At 52.7% G+C, this 9,623-nt stretch overlaps 1 protein-coding gene across 1 annotated transcript; it reads right to left on the reverse strand.

Annotated features, from left to right (window-relative positions):
* Positions 1-219: 219 nt before the first annotated feature.
* Positions 220-4,283, reverse strand: LOC104910965. The gene is made up of 4 exons (XM_019616045.2): positions 4,274-4,283; positions 3,491-4,025; positions 2,769-3,104; positions 220-1,977 (listed from the first exon to the last, which is right to left on the reverse strand). Exons 1-4 carry the CDS (start codon positions 4,281-4,283, stop codon positions 1,896-1,898), a joined length of 963 nt encoding a protein of 320 aa, XP_019471590.1. The 3' UTR covers positions 220-1,895.
* Between the last annotated feature and the right edge of the window lie 5,340 nt (positions 4,284-9,623).

Genomic DNA, 9,623 nt, shown 5'->3' on the forward strand with positions numbered 1-9,623 from the left:
CTCCCGTCTGATAAAGACTGCAGAGCCAACCACTTTCACAGAACAAAGAGGGGGAGGATATTGGGCTTGGGGTTTTCCTTATTATATATATATTTTCCCCCCTTCCTCTCTTCTTTAAAGCACTTACCAGTCACCTGCTGAGGGGAGTAGGCTTCTGATCCAGAGTCAGGGGGAGAGTCGGGTAAAGTGCTGCAGAGAAAACAGAAGGGAAGCACTGTAAAGCAGCTTCCAGCAATGGGATCAACTGGTCTAGTTTGAGCAATGCATGGTCCCACAAGATGCCCATCGACCTGAGTACCTCCAGCAACCATATGGAGACTGCATTGCTCTCACCATTCCCCACAGCCCACACTTTGGCAGCAGGGATAGGTATTTTGCTAACCTGCCTATGAGGCTTCCCCACCAGCTCGGCAGCTTTGAGTTGAAGAGAAAGACATTCATTCTCCGAAGACCTTGTGCTTCACCATGGAGAAATGGGGCATTCTAGGGGAGCAGAAAGCACTACCAGGGAAGCCCATGGGCTGCACTCTGCTATGCGACCTGTACGAACCTGAGCACCACCACAGCTGCCAGCTGTATCACTCTACCTCTGCTCCAATGGCACCAGGGGAAGATTCAGTCCTAACTGCAAAATGCAACTGAACTGGGCACTCAGCTGCACAACCAGGGCTAGGGGATAGCAACCACAGAGAGAGTGTCACCTTTGCTTCCTTTCTTACTGGAAGCTGGGCTCTTCACCATTCCCAAAGCCCCTCCTTGGAAATCCATTGGAACCAACATTTCCTTCTCTTTCTCCCAGCCCCTCCTCACCAGACATATCTTCAGGCCAGGGTAAATCTTCCACTGTCCTGGTACACAAGAGAACGATTTGCTCATGTCAGATTTTGGTTCTTCTCTAGTAATATTTTGCAGGAGAATATATGCATGGAAAGAATCGAGGCTCTGCTACCAGCTAGACTGAGGCGGGGTCACTGCAAGCCAAAGCTGCAGCAGGGGTGGGCAGGGAGATTGTGCTCTAGAGAAAGCACTTGCAATGTGCTCCACTCCTGTGCAAATCACCAGCAGTGGGATATCCAGGGAGGTCTGCCTGTTTGTATCCACTGCCTTGGCAGTCCCCACCATGTTCCAGCAGCACAGCACTCTGCAAAGCCTGCTCCTGCTATAACAGAATGACCAGAGACAATTCAGGGACAACTGGAGCAGAAAGATGGGTGCTATGCAGGGAGGTCATGCAGGCACACCCAGCCCATGGACAGGGTTTGTGGGCGTTCAACACTGAGATTGCTTCTGCCATGGAATAAGTCCTTCTGGGATGCCGAAGAAATGCTGCGAGCAAAGCTAACCTAGTTCATTTCACCCAAAAAGGCCTCCATCTCCAGCAGCAAGCACTTGCTATGAACCCTGCTTCCACTATATGCAGTGACCAGCAGGTCCCAGTGGAGTCCAGCCATGAAGCCACATCCCAGGCCAAGGATCCACCACAGACAAAGCAGCACATATTCCCAGGCAAATGCCTTGATCACCGCCATGACAGCCCCAAATGATGACATGAGCTCTTCCCTCAGCTATAGCAGTTCCTGATGCCTCCTTGATGGATTTGTTGTCCTCCTGCAATTCAAGATGATGAAGCCAGCAGACAAGTAATCAGACCTGGATTATGAATGGAGGAGAGCTATGACCCTACCCATGACTTCTCACATCCTGGAGAACGCCAGAGGCACGCAGAAGAAAGGGATGCCACAGAAGAGCATCCCACCCTGCTTTAGGGCATGGCTTCCCCTAGGACACATGGCAACTTCCTAGTCTGGGAATAAAATAAGGGCAGATTTTATTTAGGTTGTCACATTCTTGAAGATCTTCTCCAGTTCATCCAAGCCGAAGTCATCCCAGTGGAGCTACATTACAGATCCAATTATTCCTCCTGCAAGCTGGTAGACTGTGAGCATGGGAAGCACCATGCCGTACTTGCTGGCGACACTAGAGGGCAGAAAGCAGAGGGAGAAAAGCCAGAGGGAGCTTTGTAAAGATGAGCAGCAGTTCTGGGGTACTCCTGGCCTCCACGTCCCTTACATCCATCATCTGCTGGAGAAGGCACACAGCTCGGCTGCGCTCTCTGTGTGGTGCTCCCTGTCAACGTTGCCACGTTGCTGTGCCCTCCCAGCCCACCAGCGCCATTTCCCTCATCATTTCTCCTCCCAGTCATCCAGTTGAGTCCATCGGCAATACTAAGACTTGATTATTGTCTTCCCCTTCACTGGGGCTGCATCCAGAGCCAGTTATGAAGGGGTATAACTCCAGCTCAGACACCACATCTTTCTTCTCTTCAGTATCTAAAACATCAGGCCAAGAGAAATGCAGTTTTTTGCCCAACTTAGCTAACATCTTCCCCTGGGGTTGCCAAGGGAACATCCTGGAAAGTAAGTTTAGTCTTACTCAGACTTATTCTGCATCTCTTCCTTCTTGAAAAGGACGATACTCCGCCCCATCATGCACTTGGAGATGTGCATCTGTCATGTGTCTCCCTGTATATGCATGGGATGTCACTGATCCTCTCCAATTCAGCACACACAGACAAGACCAAAACTGAACAACTTTTCAGAAAACTCGTGACAAAGCATCTCCCTGTGAAGCCAGGGCTTAACACTGGCTGACACGGCCGATGGTTAAGGCACTATGGGACAAGCCACCTCTACCCTCCAGGCCCTACCAGCCTGGAGGATTGCTGGTCTCACCTCATGCCCTTGTCCTGCCACCCCAGCCCCACTTACCCAGGTGCGTAGGAGGCCTTGGGCTCCGATTTGATTGGAGGGACCATGCTGTTTAGGCAGTGGCCACTGAGGTAGCCCTTGGGCACCGCCATGCCATTGTTGTTATTGCAGTTGAGGTGAGCACCATAGCTGGGTCCGCAAGGGTTGGCCAGGAGAGGACCATGATGGATCGGGATCTGGCTGCCCGGGGGAGGAAGGTGGAGGGAACCACTGGAAGCAGGGTTGTTCACATGCCCAGCAATGCCGATGGAACTGGGAAGAGGCGTGCTGATGGTGGCTGAGCTGGAGGGCTGGGGGTGTGTACAGCCAGATGAAGCAGAGATGTCAGGGAAACAGCTGAGAGAGAGAAGGTGATAACCTCAGCTGCAAGACAGGTAGGTGGAACTTTCCACCCGCTACCCAGCCCTTCAGCAACACGGACGGTGCACTGGGACACCCAGAGGAGGAGTGAAACAGCCAGCATTGTGGTGGCACCAGCAGGAGTGCATAGGTTGGTCACTTGGATCACTGGGAATGATGCAATCCCAGAGGGTGAAAAATCCACCTGTAAGGATGTAAAGGCCAGAAGTGCCCAGGAAACCAACCTCCTATAGAGGAGGACTCTAGGAGGGACAGTGGAACATACAGGGCACAGTGATTTGAAGATTCCTCACATTGCAGAGCTTCTCCACAGAAAACAACAGCAAGTACAGTTCCTGCTGTGGAGCAAGGGAACCACTTACATATCTGGTGAGTCCTCCTTGCTGATGTACTCCTCCAGGATGCTGGTGTCGATGTTAGATGGCTCCAGAGCTCCATTAATGTCATGGCCTGCGAGGATAGAGGAGATGGAAACAACAGCTGTGAGAAGGACATGAAAGGCAAAGGCGTTGCAGAGCAGAAACACCACCAAAGACCTTCGCAGAGTCAAAACCAATATAAGATCAGCAGATCCTGCAGTTTGAGAAGGACCACTGGTCCATAGCCATCTGTATCCCAGTGCAAAACCAGACAGTGCAAAACCAGGCCAGCCAAGCAGCAGGTTTCCCTCTGCCTTCTCCTGAGGCCTCCTCCTCCCCTCTCCTGCCCTGGGGAAGCTGGGCTGGGTTTTGTTGACAGAAAGTGCTTTCTTTATCTGTCTCAAGTGGGAGTCCGCAGCTCTCTGGGGTTGCTGCCAGTCCTTGGTGCCAAAGACACTGCCAAGAAAGTGGAAGAGGAGACTTGGCCCTGATAAGGAAGAGGGCCCTTCCCAAGAGGCCCAAAGCTTGTGGGCCAGCCCTCACCCCCCACAGGCTGTGTACTGGGGGAAAGGCAACCAGTGAACTGCGAAAAACCCCATATGGGGGGTTCTGGCCCACATCTGGCCAATTGCAGCACTCTCCTCTGCAAATCCCTTTCATATTAAGACAAGCAAATTGGCAGAAATAAATCCAGCTGGGAATTTTGCCAAGTGGACAGGGTATGTGCATGGACAGGGGAATCTCTTCCTTGGTAATGAGAGGGAATGATCCTGGGGATCTACTCACAGGAGGACATCCAGCCCTTTGGGCACTGTGGGCAGGAGGAGGTGACACTGTCCCCTGTAAATTCTGTGGTTGTAACCATGCCATTGTCCTGCTGCAAGCTATGGTTGGCTGGGAGAGCTCACCGTGGGTGCCTGTGTCCCCCACCCATCCCCAGTGATCCTTCACCCTGCTCCCAACCCTTCACTATCAAGGCACCTCTTCTGCACTCTCTCCATCACCTCACCATTGGCCAACAAAACCAAGCTACAAAACATCTGGCAACCACTGGCCACAAAAGCTATTGGAAGACATGTCTTTATCTCAAGTTCTGGGCTGGAGACCTATGTTTTCAAAAAAGTGGTAGTGCATTGGCACAGGATGCCCAGGGGGGTGGTGGAGTCACTGTCTCCAGAGGTGTTCAGTGAATGTGGAGACGTGGCACTGAGGGATGTGGTTAGTGGGCACGGTGAGGTAGGCTTAATGGGCATGGTGAGGTAGGTTGGAGTTGGACTTTGAACTTTTCCCAATCTTAATGATTCTACAATTCCAAGAAACCAAAAAGGCACTTGACCAATTTTGTTGCCTTTCCCCAAGCTACTGAGCATGTCCAGGAAAAAGCCTCAAGATACCTGACCCCAATAGGTTTCCCTTCCATCTCCAAACCCCAGCAGCTTCTCCACAGTGGAAGGGGAGCCCAGGACCTACCCAGAAAGGACAGGAAGCCCTCCAGAGACAGCAGCACTGCTGGGCTCTCCTTTTTTTCTGCTGCCTTCTCTTAAAAGTCACCTTTGGAAGTGTTCAGCAGAGACTTAGGCATGGGTTGTGATAAGAAATGTGATGCAGGAGCTGCGTCAGCTGTGCTGCTTCAATAATGGCAAGGCTGGGTCCAGCTGCGCTCGTGCAATGGGAAGTGGCTGCCCACTGAAAATGTAGGGCTGTCCTCAACTTGAGGATATAGGGACAGGGAATGTCCCACCGCCCATGGCTCCCATACATGCCAGGCTCTTACTGAAAGCCAGCTTAGGTGATTAATTAAAAGTTAATGCTTCTCCACTGAGTCACAAGCTCCTAACGACACTAATAACAGTCCCTCCTCTTCCGACGTCGGATTAGGAGGGAGCAGGAAGCAGCTCAACACCCACATGGCACTAGAGCATTTGTCACCTATCTCCTCTCTATGACATCCCCTCAGCACCAAGCAGCACGCTGACCTTCCTGAAGGGGCTCCTTGTGTCAAACAACCTTCCATTTCACCCCTCCTTCAGCTAGTGCTGCCGCAAAGGAGCTCCCAAACCTGCCAGCACCCTTTGCCCTGCCTTACCCTTAGACCCCTCCTCACAACAGCACCAAGGAGGCCCTGAAGGCAAACTCTGCCACAAGAAGCAGATGCTAAACCCACAGCACCCTCCTCACGAGCAGGGCAGAGGCCCCATATGTGCAAGAATGTCAGGAATCCCAATGTTTGGACTTGTTTTCTCTGCCTTCCCCAAATCTCCAAACACGACCGCCATCCAAGCAGAGCTACTTGCTGCCTTGCTCCGACAGCGCGGGGCTGCTGGCACAGCTCTACTGGTGATATCAATCCCTGTCCCCTTTCCAGGTGCTCCACTGCAGCCCACTTCCCATCAGAGATGGGCACTGAAAGAGTTAAAGGCATCTGGCCCCTGCAAGTCATCATATTTACAGGTCTAAGAGATTAAACCCAGAATTTACCTTGAGTGATAGGCTGATAAGTTTATGGTATTTCTATTTATAACAGTCCCTCCCCCCCCAATTCTTGCTCTGTTGCCTGTCTTCTAATCACCTATAATCCTGCCTTGGTCTCCTGGGGGTGGGAGGAAGGGAGAGAGAGGAGGAACTTCATCCTGGGATCCGCTAACGAGAACCAGATGTGGGAACCTGAAGATGATGAGGTCAACCATCTCCACAGGCTGGGGAACAAAAGTGGGGAGGAAGAAGAGATGAGGTTGTGCCAAGCCATGCATGGTTGCATGGTGCATCCCCATACCTACGCACCAGAGGCTGAATTTTTGTGCTTGGTTTCAGAAATCCATTTTAGGGGGTGCTGGTTTGAATGACAAATGAAGCATTCTGCTCCAAAAGCAGGACTGCATTGGAGATGAATAAAGAGCCACAGTGAGTATCTGCCTCATGGTAGCATGGATGGTGGCATCCCTCTGCCATCTTGGCCCTACCTGGTCCCCAGTCTGAGAGCTCTGGGCAAGAAACCTGTGATGGTGCTGGAAGCCTGACTGTTCCTTCTCAGCACCCTGCTGAGAAAGCCACCACCAAGCAGGGAGGATGTGGTAGAAGCCTCCAGGAGCCATGCAGCAAGATGGCACCCACAGGTTGCACAACCTGGCAGCCCATTGCCACACTGGCACATTCCCAGGGCCCCACGAGCTCCGCATCCCTTACAGCTTCCTCCTGTGTTTATTCTTCTGCCCCAGAGGATTGGTTGCTGGCTGGGCTGCGAGCACAAGGAATCTGGGCCACAGCATGCTAACCAAACACCATTTAAGCTCAGGAGCTGCAGGTTTGGGATCGCTTCTCCCCAGCTGGGAACAGCAGCCTCCTATGCGTTGGGATGGGATGCAGCGAGGGTGAGAGAACACAGCAGTCCTATCGCTGCTCAGAGCCTGGGGACAGCAGGATGCTTAAGGCACAGCAGGATGACCTCCGCTTTGGTCCACAGTCCCAACACTGTGGGTGCAAAGGAGGAACACATCCCCTCTGGCAGGGAGGAATGCGACCCCACAGCCCCCGCCTCCCCTCAGATCCCAGCCCAGCATTCCTCCTCAATTAATGCTCTTTATTACCTGACTGTAACGATAACCAGTCCCTCCTGGCAGAAGTGGCTCTTGTAACTTGAGTGGGACGCCAAGACAGACCTCTCCCCCATCTCCTCTGGAGCACTTTTGGGACCACCCCAGAGCAAAGCCCTGAGGCACAGAGGAGCCCTTCCTGGAGCTGTTAGGGGTTAGCCCCTCTTTTGATCCTCTTCAGCACTCCAGGACAGACTGCTGGGGTCTGCATGAATTGCCAAAGGGAGAAACCAATGGTGCCAACTCAGCAGCTCTATAACTTCAGGATCCAACACTGATGGGAGCTAACATACATGGGGTTACTCCCTTCTCCATGCTCTCACCAGGTGGTTTCAGGTACATTAAGAGACACCTTTGTGCTCAAACACACAAGCACATGCCCCTCACAACCATGAAGGCAGGACTGTTGCAAGCAATGCAGAATTATGGCCATCTCACTTTCAAGGACATCACCTACCCTCTTGAAGCCACAGAGCAGTTCTTCCGGTACAGAAGAGGTGGGGTTTTACCAAGACACCAGATCCTGGTACTGTAGGATGAGCTGCAGAGTTCCCAGTGGTCAGAAGGTTCTTGGAGCAACAACTAGGCTCAACCAACAGCAAAATTCCATGCCAGTGCCATTCATGACACACTGCAACCAAACCATTGCCATCCTCCAGCCCAACACCAAAAGTCAGCAGAATCCCCACACCTCCATCTTCCTCCCACGCCCTCTTTTCTCCTTCTGGCCTGTCCACTTTCTCCTCTCTACCTCTCCCAGCCCAACCCACATGTCCCCAGCTCCTGTCTGCCCTTGTCCCTTCCTTCCCAAGCCACTGCTCCCCAGAAGCCCTTGGGCTGCCCACCCTGGTCTCGGCCTCTCCTCTGGCCTTGCCAGCTGTGAACATCGACTTGGATAGAGCCATTGTCTTTTGGGCATCGGGGCCGAGGAGGAGGGGGGGAAGGTGTGAGAGGGGACACAGTGGAGTGTTTGTGTGCGTCCGCGCTGCCGTCAATGCCCTGCTTGTCCATTCATGCACTAAGATGGCAGAAACAGCAGCACTCACACAAGTGTCGCCATTTGGTGGGGTCCAAGGTGCCCGCCCGGGGGGCACATTGCCCTGTTTGTTTGGGGAACGGCAGAGCCACAAGATAATGCCTGTATCTCCCTGCCTGGACTGAGGGTGGCGGTGAGGATGGCAGGAGTGGAGAAGGTCCCTCTGTGAGCCCCGTGTCTGGGAATAAGGCAGCAGGGAGAGGGTTCCAGCCTTCACTGAGCACCCCAGGGTGACCACAGCGACACTGCCCCTGCTGCAGGGCCACCAGTGCTGGGGGCTTTTGGCTCCCATAGAGGCTGTAGGGCCACTGTGCACATGTGGGGCTTGGAGATGCATGCCAGCCTTGTGCAAAGCAATCCTTAGGCATGGAGCTTAATAATCAGACAGCAACAGAACACAAACCTACAGGCAGCCAAGCAGCGCCTAGAACACTACGTCCAGATCAGGCATCTTGTTCCTCCCTTCTCGTTGGAAGGCAACAAGGTCCCTCCTGTCCAGCCTGGACAGCCTCCAGAAGAGGCCAAATGCATGAAGGCTGAGCTATTTATCTAGATGGGACATTTTCCAGGGCCTGGGGAGGGCCATCACTTTCTGAGCACCCAATATCAATCTCTTGCAAATGGGAGTGTTGGGTCATCGATGCTTGGCATTGGTTCAAGATTGGCTCATGAGCTGATGCATCCTGCTTTGAGTTCTCTTTAATACTGAAGGGTATGGAGAGGCATAATAAAACTCACTGTTTGCTCATTCTGACGAGCCGTGAGCTGTCTCCTGCACTGGAACATAGCTCCTGTACCAGGGATTTAGCAAACAGTTCCCAGACAATACAGAACAGATACCGAACGTGCTGCTTGGATCCCGTCCCCCCTGCAGGGCTGGCTGTGCTCTGGGTCTCATGTCAATGCAGCAAAGGAGGAACAGTTTTAAACAAAAAGAAGAGAGATTTAGGAGGAAATTCTTTACCCAGAGACTGGTGAGGCCCTGGTGCAGGCTAACCAGAGAAGTTGTGGGTGCCCCATCTCTGGAGACGCCCAAGGCCAAGCTGGATGGTGTCCTGGGCAGCCTCAGCTAGTGGCGAACAACCAGGCCATGGCAGGAACTGGGGCTGAGGGGGCTTTGAGGTCCCTTCCAACCCAACCATTCTGTGGTTCTATGATCATTAAGGACCCTTCCAACCTAACCATTCTATGGTTCTATGATCTTTAAGGACCCTTCCAATCCAACCAGAAGCATGCTCACTTGCAGCTCCAGCTCCTGCCAGGGAATGCAGCAAACAACACAGCTTCCTGCCAGTGCTGTGAAAAACTGTCTTTATGAGGGAAGAGCAGGAAGCAAGGAAGCAACAGGAATTCTGTGAGCCATTAGATCAATGACAAAACCCCTCTGAGAGCCTTCTGAACAGGTCAGCACAAGGCCACTTGCTCCCAGCTCGCGCTGCACTCCATTTGGGAGGCAATGCTCAGCCTCGCTGCTCTCCTCAAAGCCCAACCCAACCTGAATGCTCCTTTT

This window comes from Meleagris gallopavo, chromosome 5 (assembly GCF_000146605.3).
Source record: "Meleagris gallopavo isolate NT-WF06-2002-E0010 breed Aviagen turkey brand Nicholas breeding stock chromosome 5, Turkey_5.1, whole genome shotgun sequence".
NCBI lineage: Eukaryota > Metazoa > Chordata > Aves > Galliformes > Phasianidae > Meleagris > Meleagris gallopavo.

Coding starts and splice junctions, on each gene's coding strand:
- LOC104910965 (XM_019616045.2), bottom strand. Junction 3,105..3,490: donor AAGGAGGACTCACCAGATAT/GTAAGTGGTTCC, acceptor TCTCTCTCTCAG/CTGTTTCCCTGACATCTCTG. Junction 1,978..2,768: donor AAGGCCTCCTACGCACCTGG/GTAAGTGGGGCT, acceptor TCTGCCCTCTAG/TGTCGCCAGCAAGTACGGCA.